Below are 20,618 nucleotides of genomic sequence, written 5' to 3' on the forward strand. Positions count from 1 at the left end.
TTTCTTTGAATCTCAGTCCTACTTTCTCTCCTTCCCGGTGTCCCCGTCATCTCTTCAGGGGGCGCCTTGGTGTGACGAGACTCCTGTATCACTACCATCACCATCAGTTATTGTAACTCCTGAGACTATTATTACTGAGAATGCTGATTCTCCATCTGAGAATGCTGACTTTCCATCTGCAGTGAAAGACGGCAAAGTGTATGTCAGGGACAAGGGTAGACAGAAAGTTACTTGGGTACAAGAGACCAATTCGGATTCTCCACTGCTATCTTCTTCTTTTGATGAGTGTCCAGAATCCTCTCCTTCTGGTGAACCTCCAGGTAACTCAATTCTGTCTGATCTAGATGTTCCCATTGCTAAAAGGAAGGGGGTTAGGTCGTGTACTCAACATCCTATTTCTCATTTTGTCTCCTACACTAATCTGACTTTTTCCTATAAAGCTTTTCTATCTAAGGTTTCTTTTGTGAGTCTTCCTTTCAATTTTCAGGATGCTCTTTCTACTCCTAAGCGGAAGCATGCCATGATGGAGGAGATGAGAGTGCTTGCTAAAAATGGCACTTGGGAATTGGCTGCGTTACCTAAGGACAAACGACCTGTTGGATGTAAGTGGGTGTACACTGTACAGCACAAAGCCGATGGTTCAATTGAACGTTATAAGGCTAGGTTGGTGGCCAAGGGTTTTACTCAGACTTATGGAGTAGACTACCAGGAGACATTTGCACCGGTTGCTAAGATGAATTCTGTCAGAGTCCTTCTCTCCCTTGCCTCTAATCTCGACTGGCCTCTCCATCAATTTGATGTGAAAAATGCTTTCCTCCATGGAGATCTGGCAGAAGAAGTGTACATGAACATTCCCCCAGGCTTTGAGGATGTTAAAACCATAGGAAAGGTGTGCTGGTTACGCAAGTCACTTTATGGCCTTAAGCAGTCTCCTAGGGCTTGGTTTGGGAGGTTTACTCAGGCTATGCTGAGATATGGTTTCAAACAGAGTCAAGCTGATCATACTTTGTTTGTGAAACACTCCTCACGTGGTAAAACGACAGCCCTCATTGTCTATGTGGATGATATTGTACTCACAGGGGATGATGTTGAGGAGGTTCCTCGGTTAAAGGAGTATTTGGTTAATGAGTTTGAAATCAAAGACTTAGGCAACTTGAAGTACTTTCTAGGCATTGAGGTTGGTCGGTCCAAAGATGGTATCTTCATATGTCAACAAAAGTATGTGCTTGATTTGCTAAAAGAAACGAGAATGCTTGGAAGTAAAGCGTGTGATACACCACTAGAGCCCGGACTAAAGCTTAGTGAGGATCAAGGAGGCGAGCCTGTAGACAGGGGGAGATACCAGAGACTAGTGGGTAAGCTTATTTACTTATCCCATTCGCGGCCTAACATTGCTATTACAGCAAGTATGGTTAGTCAGTTTATGCATGCTCCACGTGCAACTCACTTAGAGGCGGTTATGCAGAATCTGAGGTACTTGAAATCTTCTCCGGGAAAGGATCTTTATTTCTTAAAGCATGGTCATCTCAGTGTGGAGGCATATACAGATGCTGATTGGGCTGGCTCAGTAACTGATAGAAGATCCACCTCTGGCTATTGTACCTTCATTGGAGGAAATCTAGTTACTTGGAGAAGCAAGAAACAAAATGTTGTTGCGCGGTCTAGTGCAGAGACCGAATTCAGAGCTATGGCTCAAGGTGTGTGTGAGCTTTTATGGATTAGATTATTATTGCGGGATTTGGGGATTCATCAGACAGATTCTATGAGGCTCTACTGTGACAATAAGACCGCCATTAATATCGCTGACAATCCGGTTCAGCGTGATCGGACCAAGCATGTGGAGATTGATCGGCATTTTATCAAGGAAAAGCTTACTAGTGGCACTATATGTACGCCTTTCGTGCGGTCCGGGGATCAATTGGCTGATGTTCTTACCAAAGGATTAGGGATTAAACCATTCCGTGACATTCTCGACAAGCTGGGCATGAGAGATATCTTCGCACCAGCTTGAGGGGGAGTGTTAGAATGTGTTAGGATATTTCTTATTTTTTTTCTCATTCAGCCTCTTTATTTGGTGTAATGGGCCTTTATTTAGGCTTTAACTTATGTTTATGATTTAATATAAAAGGGTATGATAAACCACTCATACCCTAATTTTTCCTCTTCTAAAAAATAACAATATACCCAATTTTTTATGGGAAATTCTATTTTCACGCCTACAATACTCTTAGTACACACCATCATCCTTCTTTTTATTACAATTTTGTCCCACAATCAAATTATCTATTGGGACAAATTTCTAAACCCTAATCTCTCCTTACACACCACCATCACCACAAGCCTTCGCTACCTCTGGTTGCCGTCCCAAACCACCACCACCACCACCACCACCACCACCTTCACCTTCCTATACCATTAAAACCCGACATTGGCCACCGCCATGACCAATAGTCCCCACCACCATCGCCAACAGAAAGAGAGAGAGCAACCAGGAAACCAGATCTACGATTTGAAGAAGAAAAAGAGAAGAGAGGGATGGCTATGGCGTTACGATGGTTGCAGAGGTTAGGATGAGATGGGGGAGATGATGTGGAGGGTGCCGAAGTGTGAAGGGACAATGCGATCATGATCATAACGAAGGGCAACGTGATTCCGACAGTAACAAGCAACGAGGGTGGGGGAAGAGGGCTGGAGAAGGTTGCCGAAGGGGGAGGAGGGCTGGGGTTGATGGCAACGACAACAATGGTAGGTAGTGATGTTGGGATTAGGGCGACAACTGTGGAGCTGGTGGCAATGGATACAGTGGTTAATGGAGGCAGCAAGAGGGAGGGAGGTTAGAGGGGCCGGCGACTAGAGGGTTGGGGAGGGGTGCCGGCCGGTAGTGGTAGTGGTAGTGGTTATGGTTATGGTTATGGTTATGGTTAGGGTTAGGGTTTGGGTTTATTGAAGAAAGGGGTAATTTGGTATTATTTAAAAAATAATGGTGTGTATTAAGACAAAATCAAACTTTCCAATTTAGGTGTGGTGTGAACTAAGTAAATAGGCAGTAGATGGTGTGAATTGAGAGATTTTGTGCTGTCTAAATAGAATTACCCATTTTTTATTTTGTCTGAATAAAATTGATTTCATTGTTCAAATATTTGACCATAAATAAGACCGTGATTCTATCTATTTCACTCTATGGATTTGTGTATGTGTGTACATGAATTCTATCATGTAGAATTTATCTATGGTTTAATGTATTTGGCACGTGTCAAAAGCTAAGAATTTGTTCCTATTACACTTGTCCCCTTTCCATGTGAAGAATAATTAGAGAGGGGGGCAGTTGAATATTTTGTTAGCATTTCTGTATTCACTTCTGAAGGTTGGTATGATAGGTTTCAAGACTGCAAGAACAGTTGCAAGCCGAGAGAGATCTGCGTGCTGCTTTGGAAGTTGGGTTGAGCATGTCTTCTGGACAGTTCTCAACCTCTCGTGGTATGGATTCCAAGGTCTGTATTGTTAAAAGCAAACTACTCATCAAAGAAAGAAAAAAAAGCGTATTAATTTTTCTTTTGTTTTCTTCCACTTCTTGTGTGTGTTCATTCACTGCTCTGCGCTATACATTCTTATGAGTTTACTCTATTGTGAAGACAATGGCTGAGCTTGAGGAGATTGCTCTTGCTGAAGCAGATGTGGCCAGGTTGAAGCAGAAAGTTGCAGAACTCCACCATCAACTAAATCAGCAATGTCAGCATCAGTACAGCTCCCTGTCTGATGCATGTGACAACTTTCAACATGTCCAAAATCATAATTCTCAACTGTGAGCTACAAAACTCCAATTATATAATGTTTCCAATTTTTAAGCTTCCATATCTATGATTTATAGGCTGTGTAGTTGTGTGTTATTTGATGATTTATGGACTTCAATTTTTCTGTCTTTTTATACAACAATCTTATTTCCAACCCTTGAAAAGGCAAAGCAACGGTTTTGTAGCTGGGTTCTCCTATGGTGTGCACCCTTTAGGGGTGCATACCATATGCACCCCTACCACGAAATGTGTAACTTTACCACAAAATTTCATAGCTAACCACAAAATGCATAATCTCGTCACAAATTGACATCACAAAAAATGTCGTAACCAAGCCACAAACTTTTGTAACATTAACTACAAAATTTTGGACATTTTGTTACGCCAATTTGTAGCAGGGTTACGTATTTTGTGATTGATGTTACAAAATTTTGTGATAAAGTCACATTTTGTGGTAGGGTGCATATGGTATGCACCCCTAGAGGGTTGCACACCATAGCATTTTCCTTTGTAGCTGGTCCATTAAGGAACTTGTTTCCATCATTGAGGATTGATTGCTTTCTTAACTTACATTATTTGGTGCTTGTAGAAATGTAAAAAAAATAGTAAAATATCTTAAATGAAAGAGCAATTAAGAAACATATATATGGTATAAGGTTTACATGGACGTTATTTGGTGCCAGTAGAAATGTAAAAATGATAGTGAGATGTCTGAAATGGAAGAGCAATTAAGAGGCATATTATATATAACGTTTATGTGGTTTGGCCGTGATGACCTAAATCCATGGGAGAAAGTCAATAACACTATTTTTACTCACTCAAATAAATTTATAGATACAATCAAATATATAGAACTATGGAGGTAGAGATAAAGTTGTTTAAATATGGAGATAGAGATAAGGTTGTTCAAATATTTCTTGTAGAACTATGGAGATAGAGATGAGGTTGTTTCAATATTTCTTATAGAACTACGGAGATAGAGATAATGTTGTTTAAATATGGAAATAGAGATAAGGTTGTTTAAATATTTCTTATTTCTTATAGTACTAAGGAGATAGAGATGAGGTTGTTTAAATATTTCTTATAAAACTGTGGAGATACAGTGGTGCTACATGTACCAATTAGTATTCTAACATATGCTATAACATTACCATTTCAAAACTATAGAGATAGAGAAAAGGTTGTTTAAATATTGCTGGAAATTTGTGTTAATGTATATAATATGATAGTGGTGTTGGTGGTAGATAGTGGCATGTATAGAATATGATAGTGGTGTTGGTGGTAGATAGTGGCATGTATAGAATATGATAGTGGTGTTGGTGGTAGATAGTGGCATGTATAGAATATGATAGTGGTGTTGGTGGTAGATAGTGACATGTATATAATATGATAGTGGTAGATAGTGGTAATATATAATATGTAAGTGGCATATAATGGGTTATAATGATGTTTGTAATATCTCCTATATAAGGAGTGTCATTTGGTCTTGTAAGATAAGAAGTTTTGAATATAACAGAAATATATTCCTTCTTCCTCATATTTTCGGAGTTCTTCTTCCTCATATTTTCTAAGTTGGTATCAAAGCAACAACAAACACAGCAGCCCTAAAACCGTCATAACCATGTCAGAAGTCACGTCCAAAACCACTTCAACCCCTGCCGCTGCCATTCCGGTGAAAACGTCCAACTCTCACTCTGTCCAAATCACCACCATCCGCCTAAATGGTGATAATTTTCTCCGCTGGTCACAATCTGTCCGGATGTATATTCGTGGGCAAGGAAAGATCGGTTACATCACTGGTGACAAGAAGGCTCCTGCTGTTAATGATCCGCTGTTCGACAGTTGGGACGCTGAAAACTCCATGGTTATGACATGGTTGGTCAATTCCATGGAGGAGGATATAAGCTCTAATTACATGTGCTATACTACTGCACAAGAATTGTGGGATAATGTTAGTCAGATGTATTCTGACCTAGGAAATCAATCTCAAGTTTTCGAATTAACTTTGAAGTTAGGAGAGATTCGTCAAGGAGATGATTCCGTCACCAAATATTTCAATTCGTTGAAAAGGTTGTGGCAGGATCTTGACATCTTCAACACATACGAATGGAAATCGGTTGACGACTGCAACCACCACAAGAAAACTGTGGAAGACAGCCGTATTTACAAGTTTCTTGCCGGCCTCAACATCGAGTTCGATGAAGTGCGAGGAAGAATTATTGGCAGACCTCCTCTCCCATCCATTGGCGAAGTATTTGCCGAAGTCAGAAGGGAAGAGAGCCGAAGGAGCGTCATGCTTAAGAAAAAAGGTACTGGTGAATCAATTGAAATTTCTGCTTTAATTAGCGATGCTGCGGCCAACAAGGCTGCGAATTACCAGCGCAGGTTTGATGATAAGCCACGGGTCTGGTGTGATTTTTGCAACAAGCCTCGCCATACACGCGAAACGTGTTGGAAGATCCATGGCAAACCTGTCAACTGGAAAAGCAGCAAACAAGGAGAGAAGAATCGTGGCTTTCCTACCGCTAATGAAGCCAATTCAGGTCCCTTCAACAAAGAGCAGATTGATCAACTCTTAAAGCTGATAAAATCCAACTCTTCAGCCGGTACTCCTAGTGTTTTGTTGGCACAAACAGGTAGAAATCCTAAAGCCTTCTCTTGCCTAAACTTCTCTCCGTGGATCATAGATTCCGGTGCCTCCGATCACATGACTAGTTTTTCCCATTTATTTAGTACCTATTTCCCTTGTTCTGGTCATGACAAAATCAGAATAGCCGATGGTAGTTTTTCACCTATTGCAGGAAAAGGATTTATTAAACTAACTGAGAAAATTAATCTCAATGCTGTTCTTCACGTCCCCAACTTAGCCTGTAACCTTTTGTCTGTCAGTAAACTATCTAAGGATTCTAATTGTCGTGTTACATTTTTTGAATCCCATTGTGAATTTCAGGACCAGAACTCGGGGATGATGATTGGGCGTGCTAGGATGCTTGAAGGTCTTTACTACTTTGATGAAGTACCTGTTAGTAATAAAAAAGCTCAGAGCTTTAATAGTACTAGTTCAATCTCTGTTCGAGAAAAAATAATGCTATGGCACTATAGGCTAGGACATCCTAGTTTTCTTTATCTGAAACATTTATTTCCAGAATTATTTAAAGGGATTGATTGTTCTTCTTTTCATTGTGAAAGTTGCATTTTTGCAAAATTTCATCGCTCTACTTATTTGCCAAAACCTTACCAGGCTTCCAAACCTTTTTATTTGATTCATAGTGATGTTTGGGGCCCTTCTAAAATCACTACTCTTTCTGGTAAAAGATGGTTTGTTACATTTATTGATGACCATACCCGCTTATGTTGGATTTATTTGATGAATAAAAAATCTGACGTGAAAAATTTATTCACAAATTTTTACAATATGATTGAAAACCAATTTCAAACCAAAATTGGTATTTTACATTCTGATAATGGAACAGAATATTTCAATGAGCAGTTGGGTGAGTTTTTGGAAAAAAAAGGGATTTTTCATCAATCTACATGTCGGGATACCCCTCAACAAAATGGCATTGCAGAACGAAAAAATAAACATCTACTTGAAGTAGCACGTGCTATAATGTTTTACATGCATGTTCCTAAATATCTATGGGGTGAAGCAATTTTAACAGCCTCTTATTTGATAAACAGGATGCTTACAAAGGTGTTAACATACAAAACACCTTTTGATTGTCTCAAAACTTTTTTTCCTGACACGAGGTTGTTTTCTGATTTACCCGCCAAAGTTTTTGGATGTACTGCCTATGTTCATGTTCCCAGTCAATTTCGTTCAAAACTTGACCCCCGTGCTATAAAATGTGTTTTTTTGGGTTATTCCTCAAACAAAAAGGGATATAAGTGTTTCGATCCTCAAACCAAGAAATTTCATGTGAGTATGGATGTGTCATTTGTGGAAACAAAATCCTATTTCCCCAACACTTCTCTTCAGGGGGAGACAAGTGGAGTAGAAGATCGTTTTTGGGATATTTCTATCCCGCTCCCCAATGTCATTTATCCTACACAAAAACCACATCTGTCTGATAATGATCACTTAGGAGAACCAAGTTCTATGGTGCCTAGTCAAGAAGATTCTTGTTTAGGGGGAGAAGTACTACAAAATGATCTAAATCCTGAGCTTCAGGTTTATACTAGGAAGCGATTTCATCTGAGGAATAATGACCCGAATGTCCATCCTAACGACCCGAATGTCCACCCGAGTTCTGGCATCGAAATTTTAGGTAATCCTATTCCTTCTATTTCCGACCTTGATGTTCCTATAGCAATTAGGAAAGGTGTCCGAAATTGCATTAAACATCCTATTGCAAATTACCTCTCCTATCAAAGACTGTCTAAAAACCATAGAGCTTTCACATCTAGGATTTCACACTTGTTTGTTCCAAGGAATATACAGGAAGCATTGGATGATCCGAATTGGAAATTAGCAGTCATGGAGGAGATGAATGCTTTAAGGAGAAGTGGTACTTGGGAGATAGTTGATCTACCCAAAGACAAGAAAACAGTTGGGTGTAAATGGGTGTTTACGATAAAATGTAACGCAGATGGAAGCGTTGAGAGATACAAGGCGAGGCTGGTGGCTAAAGGCTTCACTCAAACTTATGGGATCGACTATCAGGAGACGTTTGCTCCTGTTGCTAAAATAAATTCCATCAGAGTACTGTTATCTCTTGCAGTAAATTCAGATTGGCCTCTACATCAACTTGACATTAAAAATGCATTTCTCAATGGTGATCTTGAAGAGGAGGTGTTCATGAGCCTACCGCCGGGATTTGAGCAGAGACTTGGAAGCGACAGAGTATGCAGATTGAACAAGTCATTATACGGACTCAAACAATCACCAAGAGCGTGGTTTGAACGCTTTGGGAAGGCAGTTATCAGTTGTGGCTTCTCGCAGAGTCAAGCAGATCACACAATATTTTATAAACATTCAAAAAACAGTAAAATTGCAATTTTGATTGTTTATGTTGATGACATCATTTTAACTGGTAATGATGAAGCAGAGTTAGCAGCCCTCAAAGAGAAACTCGCAAAAGAATTTCACATTAAGGATCTGGGAGCCCTCAAGTATTTCCTCGGAATGGAATTTGCAAGATCCAAGGAAGGTATCTTCGTTAATCAGAGAAAATATGTTCTTGATCTCCTTGGAGAAACAGGTATGCTTGGTTGTAAGATGGTGGAGACTCCGATCGAGCCTAACTTGAAGTTACAAGCTGCTAAGGCTGAAGAAGTCAAAGAAAGGGAACAATATCAGCGACTTGTAGGGAAATTGATTTACTTGTCTCATACGCGGCCTGATATTGCCTTTGCAGTCAGCATGGTAAGTCAGTTCATGCACTCACCAGGGGCAGAGCACTTTGAGGCCGTTTATAAGATCTTAAGATATTTGAAAGGAACTCCAGGGAGAGGCTTACTGTTCAAGAAACATGGACATCTTCAAGTTGAAGTATACACAGATGCAGACTGGGCAGGAAGTGTTACAGACAGGAGATCAACATCCGGATACTGCTCCTTTGTAGGTGGGAACCTAGTTACATGGCGGAGTAAAAAACAGAATGTGGTAGCTAGAAGTAGTGCAGAAGCAGAGTTCAGAGCTGTTGCCCATGGAATCTGTGAAGTAATGTGGATTAAAAGAATTCTTGAAGAATTAAAGCTTTCTCACCCGACACCTATGAAGGTCTATTGTGACAACAAAGCAGCTATATCTATAGCTCATAATCCAATTCTACATGATCGCACAAAACATATAGAAGTGGATAAACATTTCATCAAGGAGAAAATCAATGCTGGTATAATCTGTATGACCTACCTTCCAACAGGTGAACAATTAGCTGATGTGCTAACGAAGGGACTACACAAGAAGCAATTTGATAAGCTGACTAGCAAGCTGGCTATGGAAGATATCTTCAAACCAGCTTGAGGGGGAGTGCTGGAAATTTGTGTTAATGTATATAATATGATAGTGGTGTTGGTGGTAGATAGTGGCATGTATAGAATATGATAGTGGTGTTGGTGGTAGATAGTGGCATGTATAGAATATGATAGTGGTGTTGGTGGTAGATAGTGGCATGTATAGAATATGATAGTGGTGTTGGTGGTAGATAGTGACATGTATATAATATGATAGTGGTAGATAGTGGTAATATATAATATGTAAGTGGCATATAATGGGTTATAATGATGTTTGTAATATCTCCTATATAAGGAGTGTCATTTGGTCTTGTAAGATAAGAAGTTTTGAATATAACAGAAATATATTCCTTCTTCCTCATATTTTCGGAGTTCTTCTTCCTCGTATTTTCTAAGTAATATATCTTATCTTCTATGAATACGATTGTATCACCAATTGGTATATAATTAGTTTACTAACGGATGATGTGGCATAATTTTAGAGGCAATGTCATAGCATATGTTAGTACACTAATTGATATACCAATTGGTGCATGTAGCACCACTGATAAGTTTATGAATTAAGTTACACGCACCAATTGGTATACCAATTAATGTATTAATGGATGATGTAGCATAATTTTAGAGGCTTTGAGTTTTTATAATTTAGATAATTGGTGGGGCCCATAGTTTAAAGTGGCAATGTCATAGCATATGTTGGTATGGTGCATGTAGCACCACTGTAAATTTATTTGAGTGAGTAAAAATAGTGCTATGGACTTTGGCCAAACCACATAAACCTTATATATGCCTCTTAATTGCTCTTTCATTTCAGATATTTCACTATCATTTTTACATTTCTCCAAGCGCCAAATAATGTCCATGTACACCTTATACCGTATATATGTCTCTTAATTGCTCTTTCATTTAAGATATTTCACTATTATTTTTACATTTCTACAGGCACCAAATAATGTAAGTTAAGAAAGCAATCAATCCTCAAGATGAGTATGGATCATAGACAAGTGCTTATCTTGGTTAAAGTTGAACATATATAAACATGGGTGTGGATGCAATTGTCTGTATCTAAGGCAAATTAGATGTTATTTTTCTTATGCTATTTAAATTTTTTAATGCCTGCAGGAAAAAATTTCAGCAAGATTTTGATGTGACCCTTGCTTTTGTTAACCATGAAAGGAAACAAAGAACTGAGGTACTTGCTTTAGATTGTTCCGTTGTTTGTCTATCTTTGTTGATTGACATGTTTGAATCATAGTTATCGCTTACATTAGTTATGTCTAACTAATAAAAAGCTGTCCTCATCTAAGATTCTTTTTCTACATCAGTTAGAGTTGAACTTGTAATTCTATTATCTCAAATGCCATTCTTGAATGACATTGCTATAAAAGCTTTGTCTTCAACCTGAACTCTTTTTAGATTTGGTTAATTGCAAGATGCAGCCCTCTATTTTAGATGAGAATTTTTGCATGAAACACCAGGCCAAATTGATATCATGTAGAACTTTGCTACTTCTTATCCCCATCCACTTTTGTGAAGTGCACATTTTGTAAAGCCCATGGATGACATGTCCATCGCATCCATGTTGTGAACGGTGAATGTTGAACTGATCAATGAAGCACGAACACACGCCTAAGGGAAACGTAGTGGTGTCGCTGGACACATTCTAACATGTCCTGGACATGTGTTCCTTATTGGGACAGCTCTCAGTTACAGAAGGGACAGAGTTATTTGAAAACATGAAGATGAAGCGGTACAACTAAGAAGAACAAAAAAGAAAACTTAAGGTGATGTTTTTTTGCTTGATTGTTGTTGGGCTATTCTTGTTGCTGTATTGGTTGCTTCTTTCTGCTCTATTGAAATCTCTGGTTGCTCTTCCATCTTCCTTTGGTATTATGGCTGAACCAAGACTTGCTTCTCAATCCTTTGTAATCAAGGATGATGAAATACCCAAGTCAATTACGACTAAGAAATTAAATGGTTTAAATTATCTGGCTTGGGCTCATGCGGTTAGGATTTTCTTACGTGGCAAGAAGTAACGGTTTTTTATTGAACTTCCACCTACTGAGGATGATAAAGGCTATGATGATTGGCTAAGTGAGGATTCTTGTGTTATTGGTTGGATTTGGCATAGTTTAGAACAACATGTTGCTACTACCGTGGAATTTTGTGATACCTCTAAGGAAATTTGAGACTCCCTAGCTGAATCTTTTTTGAATCAGAGTAATGTCTTGTAAAATAAATTGATAGAGAGAGAATAAACTGTATGTATTATTGATTGATGTATGTTGTGTTTACAATGAGTCCTATATATAGAAGATTAAAGGAGGTAGGTATGTAGTAGGTGGAGTAGTAGGTGGAGTAGGTGAAGTGGGTGGAGTAGGTGTAGTGGTAGGTTTTGGTACATTTTAACAGCCCCCGCAAACTCAAGGGGGATAGGAACTAACCAACTTGAGTTTGGAGAGACTAACAAAACAAGAAAATAGACGAATACATAAAATAAAAAAGGATAGGAGACACTGTATGGTCGTGTCAGACCGTTGTAGAAGACTGTATGGTTATGGCAAACCGATGTAGACGACAGTTTATGGGGTCATGTCGGACCGTTGTAGCAGACAATATTGTGACAGTTGTTGTGACAGTTTACGTAGTCTTGCTGGACTCTTGTAGAAATTAACCGGAATCAATGTCGGTACAGTTTACAGAGTCTTGTCGGACCCATGAAGGAGCTAACCGGAATCAATGTCGGGACAGTTTACAGAGTCTTGTCGGACCCTTAAAAAGTCGCACCCTCAAAAGGTGTGCCCAATCTTTCAAAAGGCGTGCCATCAAAAGGCGTGCCCAATCCATAAAAAGGCGTGCCATCAAAAGGCGAGCCCAAGTTATAAAAAGATGTGCCGGACATGATGGCGAGGCGCGTCACCACATTGGCTTGCGCGCCCGTTTTGTCGTCTGGCGTCAAGTGGCGCGCGATGCGCGTGTCTGCCTTGGCTATTTAACCAAGGTTGAGGCGGAGGCTGTGCAAACCAGTCTGAAACCGCCGAACATTTGCATTCTGAAATACTTTGTAAACACTCTGTAACCAATCCTTCTCTGAAAGTACCATTCGGAAATCGCTGCATCGCTGAAACACTCAGCAACCCAAAAAACATGGCCTCTTCTTCCCGTCCAGCTACCCAGAACATGGCCTCCTCTTCCCGTGGTCTGCTCACGCTCTTTCCAGACCTGAACGAGTCCACAAGAGAAATAACTGGTGCGGTGGCCAGTGAACCTCAACCAAACACCTCTGGTTTTGCTCCGTTGAACTTTCCGATGCGGTCTGTGGAGCAAAAAATGGCGGTGCAAACGGATATTGAGGCCAATCAGTATACTTTGAAGTCATGCGTGGAGACCATGACTGCGGTCACAAACTTGTCGCACCGGCTTCAGAGTAGGACAAATGAGGTGCAGCAGTTAAACGCCCAACTGGCTCTGCTCCAACGCATGTATAAGGATGCGCGAGCAGAGATAAGTGTGCTAAAGGCGGAAAATAAGGAGCTGAAGCGGAAGGCCACCGTTATGTTCCGATTTGGAGGTCCGCCATATGCTGCAGTGGAGGAGCAGGGAGTAGTGATCATGCCCAGTGGAGTGGGAAACACGGAGGCAACACCGGCAAGGGCCGCCCAGGACGGAGGCAAGAAGAAAAGACCGGCGGCAGAGTAGAGAAGAAAAAATCCCACTGTGGGTGTGGTTGTTTTGTTGTGGTTTTGTTTGTTTGTTTGTTTTTTTTTTTTTGGTGAAAATAATAATAATAATAATAAATAAAATGAAGTGTTGGAAGCCAGTGGAATCAATGAAGGCTAGTATAATATATTTGAGTGGGGAAAAGAATGATGGGTATGTTGATTATATAATAAAATAAAAGTGGGTATTTGAAAGAGATTAAAAGTGGTTTGGAGAAAATAAATAAAAATAATAGATTTTGAAATCAAACGTGGAGCAGACAGAGGGACAAGCCCATGTGAGAAAGTGGAGAGAGGGCTGGGTATGCATATGAGCATGTTTGGTGCTGGTGGAACTGGGTTTGATATATGGAGGAGGTAGTGGAGAATTATTTTATTGGAGAGGGGCAGGAAGTGGGAATAAAGAGAATAAAAAGGAGAGCACTCAGCTCCAACTGCTTGTGCAAGGTCAGTCTTGTTTATTACAAGGAGGTCAGCTTGTGTAATTCCCGGGCCTCCTTTTCGAGGTATTTTATCACCACCAGATACATCAATTATATCAATGATATAGTCAGCCAGTTCTCTGCTGAAGTTGGCAGCCAAATTATCTCCCCCAGATTCACAGAGAAGTATATCCGCTTTATACAAGTTAGAGAGCTCCTCAAGGGGGCCAAGATTTATGCTGATGTCTTCACGAATGGCAGCGTGTGGGCAGCCCCCAGTTTCCACAGCTCGTACCCTTTCCTCTGGAAGTGCTCCATGCTTCACCAAGAATTCACCATCCTCTTTTGTGAATATATCATTTGTTACTGTCTCAAGACTGTACTTGTCCCGCAAGAATTGACACAAAGCCAACATTAAAGCAGTTTTCCCAGTACCGACAGGTCCACCAATACCAACAGTGAAAGCTCTTTCCCTGAAATCCCTAGTCACAAGAGGCGGTGCCCTTCTGCTGAAGTACCCAGGTGAGTAAATGGGTTCATGTGAGTGTGGTGCTAGTCCATCATGGCTGTGGTACACCTTACCATCTGGGCCCACCCATGATGTTGTTTCTGTTGAATCCCCATGAGAGTGGTCGTGGGTTTGATGATGGTGATCATGATGATGATGATGATGATGATGATCGTGTTTATGATCATCATCATGATGGTCTTGCGCTTGGTGATTTTGTGACGCCATTGATTCTAAGCTTGCAAGATTTTAGCAGAGAGAGAGAGAGAATTAGGGAAGGCTTTAAAGTTTGGTGAATGAATCCATCATGGTGAGTTGTTGAAGAATCTGCCATGAAAGAAGAAATTAAGGAAATTTGGGTTTGTCCGGCGGACGGCCAAGGCAAGATTGCCGCCCGCCGGTGGAACGAAATTACTAGGTTCTTAACCTAGCTCTGATACCATGTAAAATAAATTGATAGAGAGAGAATAAACTGTATGTATTATTGATTGATGTATGTTGTGTTTACAATGAGTCCTATATATAGAAGATTAAAGGAGGTAGGTATGTAGTAGGTGTAGTAGGTGGAGTAGTAGGTGGAGTAGGTGAAGTGGGTGGAGTAGGTGTAGTGGTAGGTTTTGGTACATTTTAACATGTCTCTCGGATCTATGAGTTATATGAGCAGATTTTTGCTATGTGCCAATTTGGCCGGTCACTTCCTGAGTATTATAGTAGTCTCAAGACCTTGTGGGATTAGTTATTGCAGCATCGACCCTTCATTACTGATGTGAATAAGTAGAAGCAACATTAGGAGGAATTTATGATGGCTTCCTTACTTTCCGGCTTAAATCCTGACTTGAGGGGGTTCAAGCATCAGATTCTTGCCAGTGAGACTTTACCATCTGCTGCTAATGCCTATTCTCGGCTATTACGTTCTTTTTTGGGCCAGTCCCAACCCCCATCTAGGTCCTTTACATTGGCTTCTTTTGCTTTGGTCTCTAGTAGTAGTGATCGAGGGCCTACTCACGAGGGTTTTTATGGCTCTTCTAGTTCACAAGGTTCTTATTCTGGTCCCCGTGGTTGTAGGTTTAGAGAAGAGAAAGAGTCAGGGAATGAGTTAGACTTCATTCCCTTTTATATTGATAATACTGAGTAATTACAGGAGTGCCATAAGGCATAATATAAGGAAACACCATCGCACAATCACGCATTTCCTATTCTAACTTAATTCCTATTCTAATACTTCCCCTCAAGTTGGTGCGAAGATATCTCTCATGCCCAGCTTGTTGAGAATGCTATGAAATGGTTTGCTCCCTAGCTCCTTGGGTGAGAAAATCGGCTAGTTGATCTCCAGTCTTCACAAATGGAATACATATGATACCACTAGTGAGTTTTTCCTTGATGAAGTGCCTATCAATGTCCACATGCTTAGTTCTATCATATTGAACTGGATTATGAGCTATGTTGATTGCAGCCTTGTTGTCACAGTATAGTTGCATGGAGTCATTCTGATGGATTCCCAGTCTCCCAACAATAGTTTAATCCACAGTAACTCACATACTCCCTGAGCCATAGCCTTGAATTCTGCCTCAGCACTAGATCTAGCAACCACATTTTGTTTCTTACTTCGCCATGTGACTAGGTTGGCACTAACAAATGTGCAATATTTGGAGGTTGATCGTCCGCCAGTGACGGATCCAGCCTAATTTGCATCAGTAAATGCCTCCACACTAAGATGACCATGTTTTGAGAAATTGGGGCCTTTTTCCAGGAGAAGATTTTAAGTATCTCAGGATTCTCATAACTCCCTCTAAGTGAGAAGTTCTCGGAGCATGCATAAACTAACTCACCATACTCACGGCAATGGCAATGTCTGGACGTGAGTGGGATAAGTATATGAGATTTTCCACTAGTCTCTGGTATCTCCCCCTGTCCACTGGATCTCTCTTTAGATCCTCACTCAGTTTCTGGCCCGGTTCTAGAGGTGTATTACATGGTCTACCTCCAAACATTCCAGTTTCCTTTAGCAAGTCAAGTACATACTTCCTCTAATATATGAAGATGCCATCCTTGGACCGAGCTACTTCAATACCCAAAAAATACTTCAAATAGCCTAAGTCTTTGATTTCAAACTCCTTGGCTAAGTATTCTTTCAAACGAGGAATCTCCTCAACATCATCCCCTGTCAGAACAATATCACCAACATTGACAATAAGAGCTGTGGTCTTACCATGTGAGGAGTGTTTCACAAACAAGGTGTGATCAGCTTGACTTTGCTTGAACCCATATTTCAGCATAGCTTGAGCAAACCTTTCAAACCAAGCCCTCAGAGACTGCTTTAGCCCATAAAGTGACTTTCAGAGCCTGCATACTTTACCATTGGACTTAGCAGCCGCAAAACCAGGAGGAATATCCATATAGACCTCTTCTGCTAGATCTCTATGAAAGAATGCATTCTTCACGTCAAACTGATGAAGTAGCCGATCCAAATTTGCAGCAAGAGAGAGTAAAGCTCTGTTTGGTACAACTCTGGAACGTTAGTTCCAGGGCTTATTTTGCACATGATGTTTGTTTACGCGTTTCAAAAATTAATTCCACTCACTTTTGAAAACTCTGTCTAAGGCAGGAAAATTTAGGCTAACCGGTCATCCCACCGGATGTCCTACCGGCTGTTTGGCCGATTGACCGAAACAGTGAATTTTTTTTTTTTTTTTTGCAATTAACACATGTTAGTTTTTATATATTCAATAAAAAATATTTTTCGAATTTTTTAAATTTTTTTATGAGATTTGAATAGAATTTTTGAGTTGTGTGTTTGGTTATGAGTTGTAAGCTTTTATATCAAGTATCATATGTCACATCAAAAATTTCCCACTCAATTCAAAACTCTTTTCAAAACTCATTCACCAAACAATTTTCTACACTCAAATCATAATTTCAAAACTCACAAACTCAAAATACAACTCCTATTCTCAAATCATAATTTCAAAACTCACAAACTCAAAATACAACTCCTATTCTCAAATCATATTTAGAAAACTCTACCAAACACTATCTAAGATTCTCACAGAATTCATCTTAGCAACCGGTGCGAATGTCTCCTGGTAATCCACCCCATAAGTTTGAGTGAAGCCCTTAGCAACTAGTCTTGCTTTGTACCGTTCTATAGAACCATCTGCTTTGTGTTTTACCGTGTACACCCACTTACATCCAATTGGATTTTTTCCTCTAGGTAACTCCACTAACTCCCAAGTGCCACTCTTGCTGAGAGCTCTCATCTCTTCCATCATGGCATGCTTGCATTCAGGAATAGAGAGAGTATCTTGAAAATTGGTAGGTAGACTCTTAGAAAACACTTTAGACAGAAAAGTTTTATATAACGAAGATAGATTAGAATAAGAGACATGATTAGTAATAAGATGCTGAGTACATGACCGAAACCCCTTCCTATTAGCAATGGGAACATCTAATCTAAAAAATAAAAAATAGAAGCACTAGAATTAGAATTACCTGGACTCTCAGGAGAAAAGGTTGACTTTGGATACTCATCCGAAGAAGAAGTTGGCAGTAGAGGAAGGAAAGTAGTCTTTTGCATCCAGGTGACTTGTTGTCTGTCATTGTCCCTAATATAAACTTTGCTTGTTTCCTTTTCCTCAACAATTGCTGTCTTATCATCCTCTATCTGTTCAACCATGGACGGAAGTGGAATAGGAATCTCTTCACATCAAGGCTCCCCCTGAAGAGATGACTGTGATACCGGGGAGGTCGGAAAGTAAGGCTAAGACTCAAAGAAAGTGACATCTATGGAGACAAACCATTTGTGAGTGGGAGGATGATAACACTTATAACCCTTTTTGGTGACAGAATAACCTAGAAAAACACACTGAAGGGACCGAGGATCTAATTTACCATGAGTGGGTGAATGATTATGGACAAAGCAAAAACAACCAAAAGTCTTAGGAGAAATAGAAAACCCGAAAGAGATAGACACGAACAAAACTTGAAGAAGTGTTTGTTTTTGAAGGACTCGGGTAGGAAGATGATTAATCAAATAAGCGGTAGTGAGAACCGCTTCCCCCCAATAGGATCGAGGAACCTGCATCTCAAAGGATAGACAACGAGTGACATTAAGGAGATGGCAATTTTTGCGTTCTACAACACCATTTTGTTGTGAGGTATTAGTACATGAAGTCTGGTGAAGAATGCCATGAGTGGCGAAGTAAGCGGCAAAACCAGAGTCAATATATTCCCCCCATTATCAAAACGGAGAATTTTGACAGCTACCCTAAACTGAGTACAAACCATTTTATGAAAGTTTTGAAACACAAAAAATACCTCACTTTTATCTTTCATCAAATAGATCCAAGTGGCCCTGGAACAATCATCTATGGAGGTAACAAACCATTTTTGACCGGTTAAAGACACAAAACGGGTTGGAACCCATACATCAGAATGAATCAAAGAAAATGGAACGAAACTTTTATTAATAGGAGCAAAAAAGGCTCTATGTTGTTTTCCAAGTTGACAAGACTCACATTGAAAATCTGACACATTATTTTTCTCAAAAACAGAAGGAAATAAATGCTTAAGTAATAAAAAAGAGAGATGTCCTAAGCGACAGTGCTACAGCGAAATGTCTTCCTTAGTGGATGGTAACTGAAGAGATGAATGAGCCAACTTGTCTGTTTGATCTAGAATGTAGAGCCCATCTTCTTCTCTACCACTACCAATCCTCTTTCCCGTGATAAGGTCTTGAAAAAGACAATGATCAGGAAAAAAACGTCACGCTACAATTTAAGTCATGAGTAATACAACTCAAAGATAAAAGATTAACACTGAAATTGGGAACATGGAGGACAGAAGACAAATGAAGGGAAAATGTGGTATGAATTAAACCTTTTCCTGACACAGACGAAATGGTACCATCAGCAATACGCACTTTTTCCCGACCTGAGGAGGGGTTATACTCTGAAAATAAATTAGAGAAGCCAGACATATGGTTGAAAGCACCAGAATCAATAATCCATGGTACAGACATATGAGATAGCAATACACATGGGGATGAAGCCAAGTTACCTGAATTGGCAAAGGAAGAAGAGGGTGCACTTGGAGTGGACGGGGAGGCTCGACGGTTTAGCAAGTGGCGAAGAGTAATCTCAAAATCCGAGGCAGATAACCCCGAAACATCAGCAAGCGGGGAGATAACGGGAGATGAAGGTGGTGGCTCAACCATATCGGAAAGATGCACCCGTGCATTAGTCCCTCGACCTCTCAATTGACCAGACCGACCCCCTTGAGTACCGGGGCAGTCTCCTCGGCCACTCGAAGGGGTTCCATGCAGCTTCCAACAAGTTTCTCTGGTGTGGCGAGGTATACGACAGTCAAGGTTTTGAAAAGCAGTTGCGGTCACCATAACGGTAGCAGTGGCGCAGTTGCGGGCTGTAAAGGCCGTAGCGTAACGATTGCGGTAACCGGAATCATGAATTTTTTTATGTTAAAATTTACCATCACCTACCACACACTTACCATCACCTACCACACACTCACCTACTACACTCACCTACTCCTCACCTACCACCACCTACTCCACTACACCTACATCTATATAAGGAACCATTTGTAATAGACAGAATTATCAAATACAACAACACACAATCAATCAATAATCCATACAATTTATTCTCTCTATCAATTTATTTTTTTACATGGTATCAAAGCAGGTTTAAAACCTAAGATTTTCGCTTCCCCGGCGGGCGGCAACCTCACCTTAGCTGCCCGCCGGACCTCAACCTAGTCCGCTAGAATTTTCTATACATACCTTCACTCGATCTTGCTTTCTCCACCACCAGAACCATCTTCGTCACCCACAGTTTCCATCTTCTTCAGAACTTCTTCCCCTTGCACAAGTTTCCCAGAACCATCTTCGTCACCCACAGTTTCCATCTTCTCCAGAACTTCTTGCCCTTGCACAAGTTTCATACAAAAAAAAAAAAAAAAAAAAAAACTACATACTTCCCGTTCTTCCTCATCTGTGACCCTTTCACCCATATTTGTCAAGACATGGAGGAGCCGAGCCGCAGAAATGAAGCCGTTCTGGCCCTTGTCGAAAATCGGAAAACTTCCTTGTGCTCCTCCTTAGGGTCGGTAAATTTCATCTTCCTGATCATCAGGTTGAGGAAATCTGGGAAATCAATTCTCCCATCTCCATCAGCATCAACAATGGCGTCCAGGTATTGGGTAGCGT

At 40.3% G+C, this 20,618-nt stretch overlaps 1 protein-coding gene and 1 pseudogene across 7 annotated transcripts in view; one reads left to right on the forward strand and one right to left on the reverse strand.

The window, feature by feature from the left end:
• The window catches only part of LOC114258300 (rho GTPase-activating protein 7), a 133,817-nt gene that overhangs the window by 98,541 nt on the left and 14,658 nt on the right, over positions 1-20,618 (forward strand). For all 6 annotated transcript variants that reach the window (XM_082906616.1, XM_082906615.1, XM_028198248.2 and 3 more), the window contains 3 exons: positions 3,378-3,491; positions 3,633-3,802; positions 10,869-10,938. In XM_082906616.1, coding sequence (XP_082762742.1) covers positions 3,378-3,491; positions 3,633-3,802; positions 10,869-10,938 — 354 coding nt within the window. The remainder of the gene's footprint in view (positions 1-3,377; positions 3,492-3,632; positions 3,803-10,868; positions 10,939-20,618) is intronic.
• On the reverse strand, positions 13,512-15,963 carry LOC145807780 (urease accessory protein G pseudogene; annotated as a pseudogene). The gene has a single exon (XR_014351153.1). The product of XR_014351153.1 is annotated as an urease accessory protein G pseudogene (transcript).

Source organism: Camellia sinensis, chromosome 14, assembly GCF_055761805.1.
Source record: "Camellia sinensis isolate YWXY chromosome 14, ASM5576180v1, whole genome shotgun sequence".
NCBI lineage: Eukaryota > Viridiplantae > Streptophyta > Magnoliopsida > Ericales > Theaceae > Camellia > Camellia sinensis.